Consider the following 20,165-nt stretch of genomic DNA (forward strand, 5'->3'; position numbering starts at 1 on the left):
AGCTCATGCAGCTCAATAACAAAAAAACAAACAACCCAATCCAAAAATGGGCAGAAGACCTAAATAGACATTTCTCCAAAGAAGATATACAGACTGCCAACAAACCCATGAAAGAATGCTCAACATCATTAATCATTAGGGAAATGCAAATCAAAACTACAATGAGATATCATCTCACACCAGTCAGAATGGCCATCATCAAAAAATCTAGAAACAATAAATGCTGGAGAGGGTGTGGAGAAAAGGGAACACTCCTGCACTGCTGGTGGGAATGTGAACTGGTACAGCCACTATGGAGAACAGTATGGAGGTTCCTTAAAAAACTACAAATAGAACTACCATATGACCCAGCAATCCCACTACTGGGCATATACCCTGAGAAAACCGTAATTCAAAAAGAGTCATGTACCAAAATGTTCATTGCAGCTGTATTTACAGGATGGAAACAACCTAAGTGCCCATCATCGGATGAATGGATAAAGAAGATGTAGCACATATATACAATGGAATATTACTCAGCCACAAAAAGAAACGAAATTGAGCTATTTATAATGAGGTGGATAGACCTAGAGTCTGTCATACAGAGTGAAGTAAGTCAGAAAGAGAGAGACAAATACCGTATGCTAACACATATATATGGAATTTAAGAAAAAAATGTCATGAAGAGCCTAGGGGTAAGACAGGAAGAAAGACACAGACCTACTGGAGAACGGACCTGAGAATATGGGGAGGGGGAAGGGTGAGCTGTGACAAAGCGAGAGAGAGGCATGGACATATATACACTACCAAACATAAGGTAGATAGCTAGTGGGAAGCACCCGCATGGCACAGGGATATCAGCTTGGTGATTTGTGACCGCCTGGAGTGGTGGGATAGGGAGGGTGGGAGGAAGGGAGATGCAAGAGGGAAGAGATATGGGAACATATGTATATGTATAACTGATTTACTTTGTTATAAAGCAGAAACTAACACACCATTGTAAAGCAATTATACCCCAATAAAGATGTTAAAAAAAAAAAAAAAACTTCCAACAAACAAAAGTCCAGGACCAGATGGCTTCACAGGGTAATTCTATCAAGCATTTAGACAAGAGTTAACACCTATCCTTCTGAAACTATTCCAAAAAACTGCAGAGAAAGGGACACTCCCAAACTCATTTTATGAGGCCATCATCACCCTGATACCAAAACCAGACAAAGATACCACAAAAATAGAAAGAAACTAATATCACTGATTAACATAGATGCAAAAGTCCTCAAAAAAATAATAGCAAACTGAATCCAACAATACATTAAAAGGATAATACACCATGATCAAGTGGGATGCAAGGATTTTTCAATATCCACAAATCAATCAGTGTGATACACCACATTAAGAAACTGAAGAAGAAAAACCATATGATCATCTAATAGATGCAGAAAAAGCTCTTGACAAAACTCAACACCCATTTATTATAAAAACTCTCCAGAAAGTAGGCATAGAACCTACCTCAATATAATAAAGGCCATATATGACAAACCCACAGCTAATATCAGACTCAACGGTGAAAAGCTGAAAGCATTTTCTCTAGGATCAGAAACAAGACGAGGATGTCCACTCTTGCCACTTTCTTTCAACATAGTTTTGGAATTCCTAGCCACGGGTATTAGAGAAGTAAATAAATAAAAGGAATCCTAATTGGAAAAGAAGTAAAACTGTCATGGTTTGCAGATGATGCGATACTATACAGAGAAAATCCTAAAGATGCTATCATAAAACTACTAGAGCTCATCAATGAATTCAGTAAAGTTGCAGGATACAAAATTAATACACAGAAATCTGTTGCATTTCTATACATTAACAATGAAAGATCAGAAAGAGAAATTAAAGAAACAATCCCATTTACCAATGCATCAAAAAGAATAAAATATCTAGGAATAAACCTGCCTAAGGAGGAAAAAGGCCTATACTCTGAAAACTATAAGATGCTGATGAAAGAAACTGAAGGTGACACAAACAAATTGAAAGATAGACTATGTTCTTGGATTGGAAGAATCAATATTGTCAAAATGACTATACTACTCAAGGCAATCTACAGATTCAATGCAATCCCTATTAAATTACCAATGGCATGTTTCACAGAACTAGAACAAAAAAATTTAAAAATTTGTATGGAAACACAAAAGACCCGAATAGCCAAAGCAATCCTGAGAAAGAAAAATGGAGCTGGAGGAACCGGTCTCCCTGATTTCAGACTATACTACAAAGCTACAATAATCAAAACAGTACGGTACTGGCACAAAACAGAAATATAGATCAGTGGAACAGGATAGAAAGCCCAGAAATAAACCCACGTGCCTATAGTCAATTAATCTATGACAAAGGAGACAAGAATATACAATGGAGAAATGGTGCTGGGAAAACTGGACAGCTACATGTAAAAGAATGAAACTAGAACATTCTCTAACACCATACACAAAAATAAACTCAAAATAGATCAAAGACCTAAATGAAGACTGGATACTGTAAAACTCTCAGAGGAAAACATAGGCAGAACACTCTGACATAAATCACAGCAATATATTTTTGGATCCACCATCTAGAGTAATGAAAATAAAAATAAACAAATGGGACCTAATTAAACTTAAAAGCTTTTGCACAGCAAAGGAAACCATAAACAAAATGAAAAGACAACCCACAGAATGGGAGAAAATATTTGCAAACGAAGCAACTGACAAGGGATTAATCTCCAAAATATACAAATAGCTCATGCAGCTCAATATCAAAAAACAAACAACCTGATTGAAAAATGGGCAGAAGACCTAAATAGACATTTCTCCAAAGAAGACATAGTTAGCCAAAAAGCACATGAAGAGATGCTCAACACTGCTAATTATTAGAGAAATGCAAATCAAAACTACAATGAGGTATCACCTCACATGAGTCAGAATGGCCATCATCAAAAAGTCTACAAACAATAAATGCTAAACAGGGTGTGGAGAAAAGAGAACTCTCCTACACTGTTGGTGGGAATTTAAATTGGTACAACTACTGTGGAGAACAGTATGGAGGTTCCTTAAAAAACTAAGAACTACCAGGCTTCCCTGGTGGCACAGTGGTTGAGAGTCCGCCTGCCGATGCAGGGGACGTGGGTTCGTGCCCCGGTACAGGAAGATTCCACATGCCGCGGAGCGGCTGGGCCTGTGAGCCATGGCCGCTGAGCCTGCGCGTCTGGAGCCTGTGCTCCGTAACGGGAGAGGCCACAACAGTGAGAGGCCTGCATACCACAAAAAAAAAAAAAAAAAACAAAACTAAGAACTACCATTTTATCCAGCAATCTCACTCCTGGGCATATATCCAGAAAAAATCATAATTCAAAACGATACATGCACTCCAATGTTCAGTGCAGCACTGTTCACAACAGCCAAGACATGGAAGCAACCTAAATGTCCATCGAGAGGAATGGATAAAGAAGATGTGGTACATATATACAATGGAATACTACTCAGCCATAAAAATGAACGAAATAATGCCATTTGCAGCACCATGGACGGACCTAGAGATTATCATACTAAGTGAAGTAAGTCAGACACAGAAAGACAAATATCATAGGATAACACTTATATGTGGAAGTTAAAAAAATGATACAGGGGCTTCCCTGGTGGCGCAGTGGTTGAGAGTCCGCCTGCCGATGCAGGGGATATGGGTTCGTGCCCCGGTCCGGGAAGATCCCACATGCCGCGGAGCAGCTAGGCCTGTGAGCCATGGCTGCTGAGCCTGCGCGTCCGGAGCCTGTGCTCCGCAATGGGAGAAGCCACAACAGTGGGAGGCCCGCGCACCGCAAAAAAAAAAAAAAAAGATACAAATGAACTTATTTACAAAACAGAAACAGACTCACAGACTTCGAAAACAAACTTACTGTTACCAAAGGGCAATGGTAGGGGGAGGGATGAATTAGAAGTTTGGGATTAAAATATATATATAGTAGTGTTACTATATATAAAATAGATAATCAACAAGAACCTACTGTATAGCTCAGGAAACTACTCAATATTCTCTAATAATCTATATGGGAAAACAATCTGAAAAATAATGGATATATGTATATATATAACTGAATCACTTTGCTGTACACCTGAAACTAACACAACATTGTAAATCAACTATAATATAAAATAAAAATTAAATTAAAAAAATCTGTGCCCTAGACAGGTAATAAAACTGTATATGACTTGATACACACACACACACAACTGAGTACGAGTAAAACTGGGAAATCTGAACAAGGCTGGTGGATTACATTAACGTCAATGTCTTGGTTGAGATATCCTACTACAGTTTTATAAAGTGTTACTATTGGGAGAAACTGGGCAAAGTATATAAGGGATATCTCTCTATTATTTCTTACTGCATGTGAATCTATAATTATCTCAATAAATATGTAAATGAAAAGAGGATCCATGCATTTTAACTGCTAGGTATTTAACAAATACCTAGTAAATTTCAGAACCTCCTGGGGTTGGGCATTCTGATCAAATCTTAAGAAGGACAAAGTAATTTTGAAGACATTGCTGGCCTTTTTCTTGATTCATTATCTAGCTAATAAATAGCAAAAGCCTACATCAAGAAGCAAGAAGAAATATCCAGCCAGAAGGCAAGGCTATGTGCCCTGTCAGTTTAGAGTGATAACCACACTGTTCACTTTGGACAGCACTCTAAAGTGAGACAGACACCCAGGGGCTGCTCAGGTTCCCCCTCCCTGGCTGATCAACAGGGACCACAAGGACAGAAAGTGTCAGGACTTAGGCTGCAGTGGACTGGAATGAGGGCGGTTACCACTCTGCTCTCCTGCAATGCTGTCCACTGAGAGGGATTACTGAAAACCCAGAACAAGGGAGGATTATGTTACAGGGATTCAAACACACAATAGGAGGAATGGTTAAAGAATCTGCAGAAATTTAGCTGGAGAAGAAAAGACCTGGGGGCGGAAGGCAGTAGGCCACCGATAATAACTAGTTTTTTCAAGAAAGAGAAGGGCTGCCTGGATGAAGAGGAATTGGATTTATCTTTTATGACCCCAATTAGTGGTAACCCCATTGGAATTTTCAGTTATCAACCAAGAGAAGAGATCTGGTCCACGTTTTCTCTCTTCTAGGCAGTAAATAAAATGTATACTAACAGCAGTACTTCGTAATGTTTACATGTTAACATTCCAGGTCCCAGAAACAACTGCTGGCTCCAAAGCCAGAGCCTCTCCTTCCAGGGGAAGTTAGGAAACCAACGTCCATTGTCCTGATCCGATCGAGGCACACCAAACACTCCATTGTGAGCAACAGTGCCTTCCTGGGAATTCCCTGGCAGTCCAGTGGTTAGGACTCTGCGCTTCTGCTGCACGGGGCATGGGTTCAATCTCTGGTCAGGGAACTAAGATCTCGCTGCCACCTGCCACGCCGCTGTGTGGCCAAAACAAAAACAAAAAAACAAACAGTGCCTTCCCACCTACGCCCACCTCCCAGAGAGGAAGCTTAGAGAATGATCAATGCGAAACTAGATTTGGACTGAACTCAGTGATAACTGAGTTATCAGTAACTCAGTTATCAGTAACTCAGTTATCAGTTATCCGTAACTCAGTGATTAGAAACAAAAAAACAAATGCGAAGGATATGAACTAATTAATGAGCTTCACCTCACCTATCAAAGACTCACATTAAAGCAAGCTTTCCGTCCCCTGGATGTCAGCTGATCCCTCTGCTGCCCACGAAGCAGTAATGTAATAAAAGGGGAGGGTAAATGGGGTCAGAAGACTGAGCTGGGCTCTCCCTCCATGGCCTACTGGCTGTGTGACCCTCGGTGATCACTAGAACGGTCCGGACCTCAGTCTCCTTAACTATAAACAAGGACAATGCTTCCTGCTGGTCAGGCTTATTCAGAAAATGCATGTTCAAGCTGAGGGTAGAGAAGGCTTCCAATAGAGGTTTGTCCCCTCTGAGCCTCTGTATGTTGGTGAACCACACCACCTTCCTTCAAAAAACTCCCTTTCACATTTTAACAAAGGAAAACAGTATCTTACCTCAATAAAAAACACGCCTATTACTACAGTTAATCAGAAACAGAAGCGCACATGCACACACAGACTAGAAAATGTGGACTTAATTTCAATCCTGAATCAATAATACTTACAGCTATAACCCGGTAACCCCATCCAGTCAAAGCCAAAATCTGCCGGAAAAATACATCAGCAGTTCCGCTGACGGGAGGGAGAAATATGAGAGGACACCTGATATTTCTGGGGCCTGCATCGTAGAGCGACCAGATCTTACTGTCGTCATCATCCACAATAATCTGGAGGGAAAATGATAAGAAACAAAATGAAAAACCTCATGGATTGGGTTTTATATAGTTATTTCAGCACTATAATTTCACTGACAATTTTAATACTACTGCCTTGGTTGTTACAAGCTAATGAGGGGATCACACCAGACTAGCACATATAAAAAACGGCTTTGTCTCCATTTCCTTCTTCAGTGCTGACATAGTCCATGGAACTGCTTTATACTTCTCCCAAGAGCTGTTTTTTCTATCAGTTTTGAATTTTCCTCCCCAGCCATGATTATATGAAATTTATTGTTTACCATTAAACAGTAAACTCTGTACATGGCATCTGATTTCTTCCCCATACTTCTGCCTGTGTGTGTGTGTGTGTGTGTGTGTGTGTATGTGTATGCACGCGCGCACACGTGCATGTGCGCATGTGTGTGTGCACATAGGAGGAGGACAATTTGCAGAGTCATTCTTGGGTGCTGGCCCAGAGGGCGGGCTGGGATCAGCAGGGTCAGTGTGTGACCAGGGGAAGTGAGGGGAAGAAACGACTCCAGCCTCCAGGGAGAAACTGGGTAGAGATGGGACCTCTCAAAGAGATGCTTCAGGAGCCTGATCTAGACCAAGCCTCTGAAGGGGAGACCTCTGCTAGAGAGAAGGGACGAGGCAGGTATAAGCATCACTGTCCCCAGAGAATGTTTCAAACTATTCAGTCAATGTGGGGAATGGGCTCAGGGAAAAACTGGCTTTTGGGGGAAAAGGGGGTAAGAAGGAGGAAGGTCATCAGAAACCTTCCTGATTTAGTGGTTCTTGATCCAAAAAGGGACACAGATGAGCATTACATGAGCTGAGACAAATCAGGTGTTTAGCACAGAGGTTGGCAGATATTGAGTGTTCAACAGTGTCAAGAGTGTTAGCTACGGTATACACTGCATGATAGTTTAATTTCTGTTCTCTTTGGCTGACTTTTTGGTATTTGGAAAAGTACATTAACTGCTTGAACTTCTGCCAATGCAAATCAACGCTTATCCTTTTTACATTAAAAAGTTCAAGGTTCTATTTTCTGAGAGCTCCTAACTGGCAGTGCTGTGGGGCCCATGGTGTCAATGTGGTCACCGGCATCACTGGGAGCAGACAAACAGGGCAGGGCAAAGCCCAGAGGGCCCTAACCAACACCTTCTGGACTTCCCCGGGTGACAGTATATCTCATGATTATGTGTTTGCCCTTTGTATTTGCCACTCACATTTTTTGCTTTTCCTGTTTCTTTTTGCTATGATTGTAGTAAAAAAAATCTCAGTAACCTCTGATGGTGGTATGCGGTAAATTCCAACCTTATAATAATAAAATTCATATGAGATAAGATATTCAGATCTCTGAAATGAAAATCTAGCACTATGAAATTTCAAGCAAACTTTTCATGTCTTGTGGGCCAAACTGACCAAAGGAGAAAATTACATCAATGAAACTACTACTTCCAAGAATATTTAGGTAAGTTTGTGTTGTTTTGGGTCTGGTGATTAGCTTGCTGAGTGAGTCCATCAAGAGGAGCTCACATGAATTACTTGAGGGGATGGGACAAGGCAGAGGGACTCTGGGGGCAATTCTCCTAGCATGAGCAGTAGTTCCTGGGGTAGCAAGAAGAAAGGCGGGTTCCCTTTGGTAAGCTGCCAATTAGTTCTGGCTTTTTTTTTAAGGAATTTTTTCTTTTTTTAAAGAAGTTAATTAATTTTTGGCTGCGTTGGGTCTTTGTTGCTGACTACGGGCTTTCTCTAGTTGCGGAGAGCAGGGGCTACTCTTTATTGTGGTGCGCGGGCTTCTCATTGCCGTGGCTACTCTTGTTGCGGAGCATGGACTCTAGGCGCACAGGCCTCAGTAGTTGTGGCACGCAGGCTCAGTAGTTGTGGCGCACAGGCTTAGTTGCTCAGCGGCACATGAGATCTTCCTGGACCAGGGATCGAACCCGTGTCCCCTGCACTGGCAGGCGGATTCTTAACCGCTGTGCCACCAGGGAAGCCCAGTTCTGGCTCTGAAGCCAGATTAACTTGATTTAAATTTAAACTCAACTGGACTGTGTGAATTTAACATGTTAACCTCCATGAACCTCAGTTTTCCCATCTGCTAAGTGGGCACACCACTATCTACTCTGTTAAACTGTTGAAAGAATTAAATAAGATATTTGGGGACTTCCTACAACAGTGCCAGGTATATAGCGGGTATTCTGTCTATACATGGAGACTGTATCTCAAATTTCTATATGAAGTGTAATTCTGTTATCAGTTCAAACTTGCATGATACTTCCACAGCTATCTATCCTGACAAAATAATTACAACAGAGACATAGATGTTCTTCAGATCATAGTACTCTAATATTTCTGCAAGGGGATCAGCAAAGATTTTATTCTGACACAACTTTTGTCTAGTGTGATCCCCAAACATTTGGGATTAACTTGGGACTCAGAGTCAACAAACTTCAATATAAGTGTTTAGCGTTTTTAGACATCCCAGGCATATAAAGTTTCCAAAAGATGACTATGGCAGAATGAGTATATATCATGGCAAACAGAGGACCTATAATGTGACTCACTGTAAATCTTAAATCTGAGGAACAGGAAAATGCTTTCTAATAGAATCTAACTGCACTTACTGTACAGCTGCAGTTGCTGTCAGCTTTCTACTAAACTATACAGAGGAGTACACATATTCCTGCTTGCTTGAATATGTAAAAACAATTGTAAAATAATGAGTACAGTTATTCTCACTTTTACTCTTGAATGAGTCCCAAAAGCTGATTGTACTCGACAGGGAAGGGGTGAACTTTAGGCTCTCCAACCCAGTCACAATACTTGGCAATAACCTTTACTCTCGAACACTACTAAGACATAACACCTAAATCACACATAAAAACAATTACAAGATTTTGCAAATAAGAGGTGTAGTAAAACCATACATACCTTTTTAAGGGGGACTGTACTTCTAAACCAGTTATAATCAGGAGAGACTTTAATCTCTCCCATGATTAGCTGAAATGGAGGTTAACCCTGAAATAAAAGCATGTGATGTTTCATGTCAAGAATTCATGTTTACATCAGCACTAAATGTAGAGTCTGGTCTAGCTCTACCAACAATACTTTAAAGGATAAAACTGAGGAAATGGGCTATTTCACCTTGTCGGCATATACTTAAACTACAGAAAACAATCTGGTGAAAACCTATAATCATGGAGCAGGAAGGGCCCCAAGAGAGAATTATTCCAACCCTCTTAGTTCCTCCAGAAGAAGAATCTGGTCTAGAAAATTCTAATGACTTACCCAAGATCCCACGGCTATTGCAAAACCAGGACCAGACACCGGACAGTCTTTTCTGACACCTGACTGTCTGTCCTAGTTAAATGATTCCAAATGCAGTAGCATAACCTATCTTTTGACAAGATCTTAAGAATCTATGCTAATAAAGATATTCCTGTCTGATAAAATTCTAGAGAACAGTCCATACTAGAAAGAGGAGCTAATGTAAGCCTGCTTCCTCATAAATTCATAAAATGCCATAAATCTCACTCTAGGGGAACATAGCTTCAGAAACTCACACATAGTTTTTAATGCAAAATACAGGAAAACTTGCTGTTCATATGGATGTAGTTAAAAGTGATATAATGTACTCTGAGAGATCCACGATAAGATACCAGAATAGACCTGAAGGCACAATAACTAGCAACAAAACAAAACATGTGCCTTTAGAAAAAATGTGTGGTCTTCTGTTGTGAGATTAGTGATTTCCAGCTTTTATAGCTCTGTGACGTTGGAAAAGTCACTGACCCTTTTGGGGCTGTTTTCTCATCTGTGACTATTTCACCACTCTCTCTCCAAAGCGTTGGACAGTGCTTGGTACAGAGCAGGCATTATCTGTTGACTAAATAAATGACTACATCCTAAGCAGGCCAAACTAGGCAATCCTAGAGTCCCTTTTAACCCGGGTACCTACGAGCTTTCCATTAGCTGGGCATCTTCAACTTAAGGCTACCCCTCTTTGCTCAGGGATCTGTGCTGTGTTGTAACAGGAACCTGAAAATTATAGTTCCTCGTTGCAGATTCTTATTGCCCAATGGAGAACTTCCACCCATCAGTTTGGAAGGATTCAAATGCTTGTTTGCATCATGTCCTCTACCCCAGCACAAGCCTGGATTTTCCTAGCAGGGCTAGGATGAGTTTGAGACCCTAGGACTTAACTCCTGCGATGACTCTGAACTGCCATTTTAGAGGGGCTGCTTCTCTGGACTGGTCAGGAGCTGGGGATTCTAAAACCAACGAATCTTCCTCCTTGGCCCTCCAAATCTTCTCCCTCAAGTACGCAGGGCATTGAGCAATCTCAACTGCTACCTCTAACCTTGGGGGTTACTAAACTGAACCCCTAGGAGATGGTAAATGTAGACATCCAATATTAAACTAGGTTTACAACCTTGACACTGTAATAATGGTCTCTTCTCTCAAGGCTAGGATGGTACTTAGAAAAGTTCATTAAAATCTTAAGTGGCTCTAAAATATCAAGAAAATTATCAGCCAGTCTTATGCTGAAAATCAGTGTGCACAGATGTATTTCTTATTCATACTGAAATAAAGAAAATCATTCTTTGCATATTCATTTTCTCTTAACAAATATTAACATGTTAAAAATTGAAGCCATTTGAACTACAGCCTTTCTCTGAGCTGGTCACTGCTTTTAATTGAAAGCAACTAGCCCATATAGTTAATTCCAGAATATTTTCTACCTAGACAGACTTGAAATATTTCTCTATCATCTAAATATTGCCTAATGGAGACATTTTCTAGTATTGCAATACTATAAACAATCACTATTCGACAGGAGGAAATATCAAAAACATGTTTAGAAAAAAAACCTACTCAACAGATTTATAAAACACTTTAGCTAATTAAAGCCAGAAAGTATGCTTCTAGATTCACCAAACTTGGGATAAAATAAAGTATTCATAGTTTGAATCAGTTGCAATCTACAAACCAAACTACCATACAAATACATATACACACAACATTCACAGGCACACACATTCACTGTCATCCACTTCTTCCCTCAGCAGTAAGTAGAAAGATGTTCCTCACCGCAGTCCTCAGTATTATCCACTACCACCTAACATTATAATGTTTTATAACTAATCTTGCCGGATGGAGAGATTCCACCCAACTGTGACTAAATTTTTGTAGAGGCAAGTGATTTTAACACTTGTGCTAGTTTGGCAGTACATGAAAGCTAAGATAGATACCAAATGTTGCATCTGACCAACTGACGTTTAAGTGAAAAAAAAAAAAACAAAAAACTGCTGCAAAGGGAAAGCAGCTGTGAGTGGTATGAAAAGGAAGTTTGTTCTCCCAGCTCTCTTTCATCCACTTCAGGGGAATACTTTTCCAAGTCACAAGGGGAACATTCTGCATAGGGCAAAAAAAAAAAAAAAAAAAAAAGTTCACTGAGACTGTAACTCAACTGGTCAGTATTAAATAAGAAAGAATGTGGACCACGAACTCAATGCTGATTTGATCTCTCACAATTCTTCACAAAAACAAAAGCACCTGTTCATGTTGCTGGGAAAAGGGCTGCAGGAATTTTGCCTTAATCTTGCCTAAGGAAACCCCTCCTTAGGGAGTGCTCTGGACACTGGGGCCTCTCTGGCCCTTGTACTGCTCGACAATTAAACTGCTCGTTTTGAGTGTGCACCAAGAATTGCATGCACTTATCCCTCAGGGTTTCAGCAGAACCAGCCAGTTTACAGTCCACTTATCCCTCAGGGTTTCAACAGACCCTGCCAATTTACAATCAGTGAAATTGCCTTCACAAATGTTTAAGTCATCTAACCAGTTTAACTAGTCAGAGGTGTTTTTATCCTTTATCCCAATCATATGATCTTCGTATGGACAATCTGTGATTATTATTAACACCAGCAATAACGAAATATTAGAACCTGAGAGTCTCTGGGCAATGCCATTGGCTTTTTAATGCAAGCCTCCATACCTCACCACACCAGTACAGAGCTATTTTTTTTTTAAGTTTCCTCAGGGGAAGATTTACCCCTCCTTTCTTCAGAAACTTATTCCATTATCTTCTAAACCTCATGGGAGGAAAAGCTGACTACTTGACATTTTGACGGTGACACCTCATCTTGTACTCTGTCTTAGTATAAAAGCTTTTGAAAATTTGCACACAGCTATTCTATCACCCCTCAGTCTCTTGAAGCTTTGTGCCAACAGGAGCTGGAACATTGTAGGTGGAGACAAAGAAGCAGCACAAATGCAGAACTTATGACTCCCTAGGAAAAGTGAGACAGCCTAGCCCTGCTACTTTCCTCATGCCTCCCTCACAAGCCTCACACCTGGCCCGTACTCAGCAATGACAAAGGCATTTATCACTTTCAGGCTGAGGTGCAATCTCCAAAATAACTAGTCTGCTCAGAGTTCTTAAAAGTTTGCAGGACAAATATGTTCCTGGGCTGCAGCACTGTAGCCCCCAAATGGTATTACAGTTGTATGCCCAGGTCAAGCGCCCCACTGCCCACCCCAGGCGACCCACACACAGACCTCCACCTTCTCCCAGGCCCACTGATGACAGCTACACAAAGGCAGGGGCACAGGCACACCAATCACCCCCATAAACTCAGGCTCGACCTCAGACACACACAGGGACATGCAATCACGTGCATGGTCACATGAACCGACCCACTCAGGGCCACACTCACAAAGTCACACCGACAGAGGCAGCCGCGCACACTACAAACCATACTCACCTGCAGCCACAAACGCGTCACACACCCACATCCCCCGCTTCCCAGGGCCTCGCTCACCCCTCACCTGCCGTGGCCGCCCCCAGGCCCCTTTCCCTCCTCCCCAAGGCGGCTCTTCCCTCCACTACGGGTGCGGGCCTGGGAAGCTGCTGGGCCTGGGTCGGGGCCGGCGGCTTGAGCGCTCAGTACCCGCAAGCGCTGTGGACCTTTGGGGCGCGCTGGAGGGCCGGCCTCCGAGGGGCGGGGAGCGCAGCCAAGCGAGCCTCGGCCACCGCCCTCCCTCCTCCCGAATCGTTCGCGCAGCTGGCTCAAGCCTCGCGTTTCCGCGTTCGGAGGGGCGGGGCCACGCAGCGAGGAAGGGGTGGAGCTGCGTGACTCCGGCGGTCACCACGGCGACGGGGCGGGTTGGACCACAGGTTGAGACTCTGGCGCTCTATTGTACATCCTGCCGGGTGCGGAGTCGGCATCGGCTCTGGCGGTGGCGGCGGGCGCAGGGAGGAGGTCCGAGGAGCCTCTGGGTCAGTTCTAGGTCACCCATGTGACGTGAGCACCTAGGGAGAGGTCGTGGGACTGGAAGAAAGGGGCGCCTGACCCTTGAGATCTGCCTCCTCCCGCAGTTCGCGCCCTCTTGGAGGAAGCAGATGCCGACCTTTTCTCTCCGCCGTGTAAAGCTTTGTGGGGATCCCTTTGGGTTACAGGCTTTGATGAACAGGGCTTTGTATACTCTCTTTTCTTGGCAAGATTTTTTTCCTTTGGCACAGCTACAGACGCCCTCCCTAATCCTCCACTGTAACGCCCCCACCTCCCTTCCCTGACTTGTGCTGAGGTCCTGAGGATTTCCGGGAACAGCTCCCACTGAGCCTCCAGCTCCTTCATCACTTTCCCTTAAAGGAATAGAGAATATTAATCTATTTATAATCATTTTTCTTAAGATGTTGCAGAGGTCACGACTCTCCTTTTCAGTAAAATATTTGGAGGTACGAAAAGGTTGAATAACATGTAAATCTCCTTGTTGGAAGTTTTTTAATGATCCTTCAACAAGATCCTGCTGAAAATGCCTCTCCCTCATCTGTGTTAGGGAAAACCTGTACCCTATTAAAGGCCTTTGCCTTTACCCTGACAACTGTTTTGGGGATTAAGGTCAGGGGAGAATCCAAGTAAACTGCATCCTAAATCATGACTTCTACCCTCCTGCTCAGGAGCCCTGGTTCCCAGTCTAGAACTTGGACAAATCCCAAACGAATTTCCCAAGAGCACAGTAACATATCCGCCTTTTTTCCCCCCAAATCACCTTTTCGGAATTTTGAGTCAGTAACAGAAAATGGTCTTCTATTATAAGCACCACATAGCTGCTATACAGGGAATGTTTTTGTGGAAGATTTTTAACTTTGGGACTTTTTCTAAAAAACTTGGAGAGGTTTAATGAATGGAATACCTGGCAAATCACTGGTTGTATTTATGTAAAATCCATTATGGGTACTCATTACATTGTTTATCTGTCTCCCCCAGTGGGCTGGGAGCTTTAATTTAGAGCAAAGTGAACGGAGTGATTTAACCAGTGCCTTAGCTATTATGATCTGGTTCGTAATAAGTACTAAATGTGTACTGAATGAACTAATTAGCAAATAAATTTATCTGCTTGTATTCCTAAAGCTGTATTCCTTATATCCCATACTTCCAGACCTCACTTGAGTATCAGCCCTGAAGAGACATGAACTATGGATGTGCCCAAATGTATTAGAAGTCCTTATTCTGTTAGTTTGGTAATAATAATTTTTAACTTGACTGTTGATAATGGAAAACTATTTCGCTATGTAGATATGTTTTGTTATATGTATACTTTTATTAAAAGAATCAAACCCAAAATAATGAATGTTTTGTTTCCCTTAGAAAAGGAACCCATGGTCATGTTTGGATCTTCAGCTGGTCCATAACACATAGCAAGCACATTGTCCATTCCCTAATCTGAACAAGAAACATTTAGTATCTGTGAATTCCAGCTGTCCTGTAACTGCACAACTGCAGGAAGCAAACTTTTAACCCAGGGCAGGCCACAGTGCAGGCAGACCTGGTGGATATGGCTGGGAGGGTCTGCAGCTGTCATGGTTGGGGTCTGCTAGATGGTTCCCACAGCACCAGTCCTTGTGTGAGAATCTCACTTTACAAACTGGAATGTTCACAAAATACTCTGTGAACACCGAGCAAAGTAAACAGGTGGCCAGCTGGTTCTCAAAATTGCCCAAACCCAAGCTCTTTTCCTCAAATTTATCTTTTGACAGGATAATATTTGTTTTAAAACACATGTGCAAAATAATCCTAGCTATCTCTCTTATGCACATATACATACCAAACAGAGTAGTGGTTACCTCTGAGGGGAAACTGGGAATAGAAGGGGTGTTGAAGGAGAAGCTGGCTTTAGATTTAGTATTTGAATTTATATAAGCATGTATCCATATGTTATTGTGTGACAAAAAATTACTTAAAAGCAACTATATTCATGCTTTAAATGCTGCTGTAAACCTGCTCTAAATCCTTCAATAGCTCCCCATTGCCTTCAAGCTAAAGTCCAAAGTGTATGGGCTACAGCGGGTCTGACTCTCCCAAAGGGCCCATTACACCCTATGAGGTCTCAAACCTCTAGGCATTTGTGTATGCTCTTCCCTCCACTCAGAGTGTCCCCCCTCCACCAGAGTGAATCTCCCCTATTTTGCTCCCAGGAACCATGTGTGAAAAAGTAAAAGAGGAGCAAAACACTTAGTTTTTCACACTAATACCAATTCTTGGAATACCATCCTTTTAAGCTTTCCAGGGTACAATCGACTGTAGTGTTATATATCAAATTATGCTAAGAACCAAGATTGAAAATGAATGCTGTTTCCTCATTGCCAGACCCAGTCTGTGACATACACATACTATACTGGATTAGAGGGATCAAACACAGAGTGGGGATTCTAAAACTGCCCAAGAAAGATACCGACATGACTCTTCTATAGTTTGCTACCTAAACGTCCTATCAAACAAGTTATATATGGTTATTTATAATTAATAATTTATTATCATTCGGGAGTTAAGAAACCTGAGTTCTATCCTTGGGCAAGACATTTCCTCTCTCTAGGTGTGGTTTTCTTTTCTGTAAAATGAGTCCAAAGTTAGACTAAATGATCTCTAAGTTCTTTCCAATTCTAAGATTTTAGATTCTATGTACTTATGAGAGCTACATTACAGAATCTTTACAACAGCCTTTCCTCAAAGCTGTTCTTCTCTGATAATCCCCCCACCGTCACTCCCTCCCAATCAAACTTAAAAAAAAAGAGTACCCTGGCCAGTGAGTTGCAACTAAGGAGCTCGCCTGCCACAACTAAGACCTGGCGTAACCAAATAAATAAACAAATAAAATATTTTTTAAAAAAGTGTCCTGGGGCTTCCCTGGTGGCGCAGTGGTTGAGAGTTCGCCTGCTGATGCAGGGGACACGGGTTCATGCCCTGGTCCGGGAAGACCCCACATGCCGCAGAGCGGCTAGGCCTGTGAGCCATGGCTGCTGAGCCTGCGCGTCCAGAGCCTGTGCTCCGCAGCGGGAGAGGCCACAACAGTGAGAGGCCCACGTACTGCCAAAAAAAAGTATCCTGCACACAAAAATGCCTGCTTGTGGAAACAGTATTTTGACTTCTTCGATAAGTTAATGTCTGACCATTATTAACTTGGTAAAATAAAAGTTCCTAAGCAAAGGTACCACATCTTTTGTATCATCTGCCAACCTAGCATCTCATTAATGTTTCTTCCATAAATAACAATGCGATAACCTTCCGGAAAAAGAGCTGCAATTAAAAAATCCTGGGAAACGAGAGCTGCACTATTATACTATAAAATAAAGCAGCTTCTATCTGTAGGGCTCTAGAAAACTTTATGAATTCTTAGAGGTAATAAAGACAGTGATTAAATAGTAACTAAAATGGGAAAATCTTTTTGAAATTGTCTAGCCTAGTGCATGCATATGATGGGCACTCAATTAACATGTGCTCCTACTTCTACATTTCTGAGCACAAAAGGCTAATATATTAGATTTCTTGATCAAGGATAAAAACATTTGCAATAGAGGTAGGGTACCAAAGTGGTTAGGCCCACAGACTGGTGTCAGACTACCGGAGTGTGAATTCTAGCTCTACCACTTATTAGCTATCTAACAGTCTGGAAAAATGAGGATCAATAACATTACCTAACTCATAGGGTTACTGTAAATATAAAATGAGATAGTTCAGGTCGAGTCCTTAGCAACGAGACTAGCAAGCAATAAACGTTGGCTAATAATAATGGTATTGAGAACCTGCTGTGTTCCAGGCACTGTGCTAGGTACATTACGTATACTATTTTTATTCCTCATGAGAATCCTTGCAAAGCAGGTACAATTTTCATTTCATAGATAAGGAAATAGATTCAGAGAGGGTGTGTAATCAGCCTCAGCTTAAGGTCAGTGGCAGGGCTCGTGCCATGTTTGTTGAATCTAAGACTCTACCTCTCAAAATCTTATCTCTTTACCTTGAAATTGTTTGATAAATACAAAGAAAAATGGTGAAAATAGGTTGTGCTTCCTTTAACACAACGTTTAAAAGCAATAAACATTCTTTCAGCAGGCTTTTTCAAGAGCTCAATTTTATGCTCAGGAACATTTCTTTTGTCCCTCAAATCGAACCAAGAATAAAATCCTTTTTACACAAAATCTACAGTAGTCTTTGGGTTCTAATATTGTCACTAGCTAGCTGTTGCTGGACCCCCGTTTCATCATCTCCAAGCTGAAATTTTGAGTACTAAATCATTGAGCCTTTCCCGCTCTAAAATTCTTTTCCTCCTGTTAGTCTAAAGGCATCTCAGCAAGTTGCTGCTGCCATCCAGAGGAGAAAATATTGTTGCAGGCCCAAAGAAGTCATTATAGCAGTGTTAGACTGTGGTGACAAAAATAGCTACCATTTATTGTCTACTGTTTGCCCCGTGCTTCCCTGGGCATATTCTATATGTATTTCTATTCTGCAAGATAGAATGCTTTTACATTCTACCCTTGTTTTTAAACTGAGAAATCAGAATTTAAAAAAATTTATTTTGGTTGTGCCACACACGGCATGTGGGATCTTAGTTCCCCAAGCAGGGATTGAACCTCTGCCCCCTGCAGTGGAAGCAGAGTCCTAACCACTGGACCACCAGGGAATTCCCAGAATTTAAATGCTTTTAAATCTGTCCTGGGTCACCCAACTAGCCATGAGTAACTGAACTGTTTTGAGCCTGATGTTTTTTCAGCAATGACAAGAATCAAAATAGAAGCATCTTGTACAAGGAGGCAATGTGTTTGCAAATCCATCCTTTCAGCCAGAGTGCAGAAAAGGCTGTGCTCCACCCTTTCTGGGAGGACCCCGGACCTAAGGCCCAACATGTGGCCCCATGTGTACCTCTTGCTAGTTAAAGCTGTTACTACTCTAACATACAAATTATTTGTTGAGTGTGATCAAATGCAGATTCCCATATCCAGAGATTCTGATTCAAGCGCTGGAGTAGGGCCCAGGAATCTACATTTTAAACAAGTACTCCAGGTGATTCTGGTTCAGATGAGAAACTGCTCAGTCATACTGGGTTGTGGTCTCTACAGGGGGCCTGAAAGAGTGGGTCATCTCATTTCCTGAGGCCTATCTGGGATGTGCACCATTTAATTTTTCAAAGAATTGGCTGTTAACACAGACATGGCATTCTAAACCTGGTGTTTGTCTTCCAGTCCCATGATGGGCTTGAGGATCCCTGGATGGGAAACTGCCCTCTATGAGATGGGCCTTGCACTCCTGACTCAAGATTTCATACGTATAAACGGTATTTCATGTTGTCCTAAGTGTACCAACCACGTCAATCATGATGACCAGCTTCCCTTTCCAGCTCACACAGCCTCACCCACAGCCCCCTACTTGGCATTAGGCTGAATTGTTTATGCAGGTGGCACCACTGGACTGGGGTAGGCCTTGACTCACAGTCTGGCCAAGGGCTAGGGGTGGTCTGGCAAAAAGATTCTGCCCAGCAAGGGCAATGGTAATAGGCTAAACAATCAGATAGGCTCCACCAAGAATGCAGGGAGGCAGACCTGAGACCATTTACCACCATGTAGTAAGAGATGAGAACTTATAGCAGAAATCTGTGCCCTCACTAAGGTTCCCCACTCCCCGTGGCAATGTCTGAGTGGGTACCTCCCGAGATTCCCTGCAGAAATCACCAGTAAGCTCCCAGGCGACACTGACTCTCGTTCTCTCTGAATTCCGTAACGTGAGTTTAGTGCCTGGAGAGGGGAGCGAGTGCTCAATACACATCAACTGAAAAGCAACAACAAAAAGGCACTTTCACACAGTCATTGATTCTCAAAACTATATGGGGAGTGTTCTTTTTTATCTTCAGCCCCATTTCATATATGAGGAAACTAAAGTTCAGTGATGTTTAGTAACTTGTTAGAGATCAAAGAGCTAATCAGTGGTGAAGCCAAAACTCTCCATAAGAATATAATAACCAACTGATAACTCAAGTTCTTACTTCCACAGCAAAATCTTTTAAACCATTTCCCCCACCCCCATTAACTGCTGCCATAGTTCATATCTTCATGTTTCTAACCTCCCAACAGATCTTCCTGCCCCAGGTTTTACCTCCAATCTACCTTCCACTCCACCACCAGAGTTAACTTACCAAAATGCAAATCTGTAGTCGTGTCACTTCCTTGATTGTCTATTGCACTACAAGACAAAGGTCCAAATTCTCATGGTCTTCAAGCCCTCCATGATCTGGTCTTCCAGACTCATCTCCATCATTCTACTCCATTTCTATCAATTCTTCTGGTTTCTTTAAAACACAGCTCTTTTTTCCTGTGTTTAACATGCCGTTTGCTTCTCTTCCATGATCCACCGTTAGCGTTCTCCAAGCCATCTACATATACACTTACGGAAGTGTATAACTAGCTCATACGCGGAAGAGTGCATAGCAAATTTATGGTTTAAAGAATGATAATAAAAGGCAATCATGTTCCCAGTTTAAGAACCACGTTACCAACCCCCTACGGGATAGTGTTCTTG

The 20,165-nt window shown here is 42.0% G+C and overlaps 1 protein-coding gene across 2 annotated transcripts in view; it reads right to left on the reverse strand.

The window, feature by feature from the left end:
- SPG21 (SPG21 abhydrolase domain containing, maspardin) overlaps positions 1-13,387 on the reverse strand; it is a 62,419-nt gene extending 49,032 nt beyond the window's left edge. Inside the window, exons 1-3 of one of the 2 annotated variants that reach the window (XM_065871314.1) lie at positions 13,147-13,387; positions 9,250-9,336; positions 6,160-6,321 (exon numbers count right to left, since the gene is read on the reverse strand). In XM_065871314.1, coding sequence (XP_065727386.1) covers positions 6,160-6,321; positions 9,250-9,312 — 225 coding nt within the window. In that variant the 5' untranslated portion in view covers positions 9,313-9,336; positions 13,147-13,387. Of the gene's footprint in view, positions 1-6,159; positions 6,322-9,249; positions 9,337-13,146 lie in introns of those variants that run through there. The other variant, XM_065871316.1, reaches the window with a different exon arrangement.
- Positions 13,388-20,165: the final 6,778 nt, after the last annotated feature.

The sequence above is a fragment of the Phocoena phocoena genome, chromosome 2, assembly GCF_963924675.1.
Source record: "Phocoena phocoena chromosome 2, mPhoPho1.1, whole genome shotgun sequence".
NCBI lineage: Eukaryota > Metazoa > Chordata > Mammalia > Artiodactyla > Phocoenidae > Phocoena > Phocoena phocoena.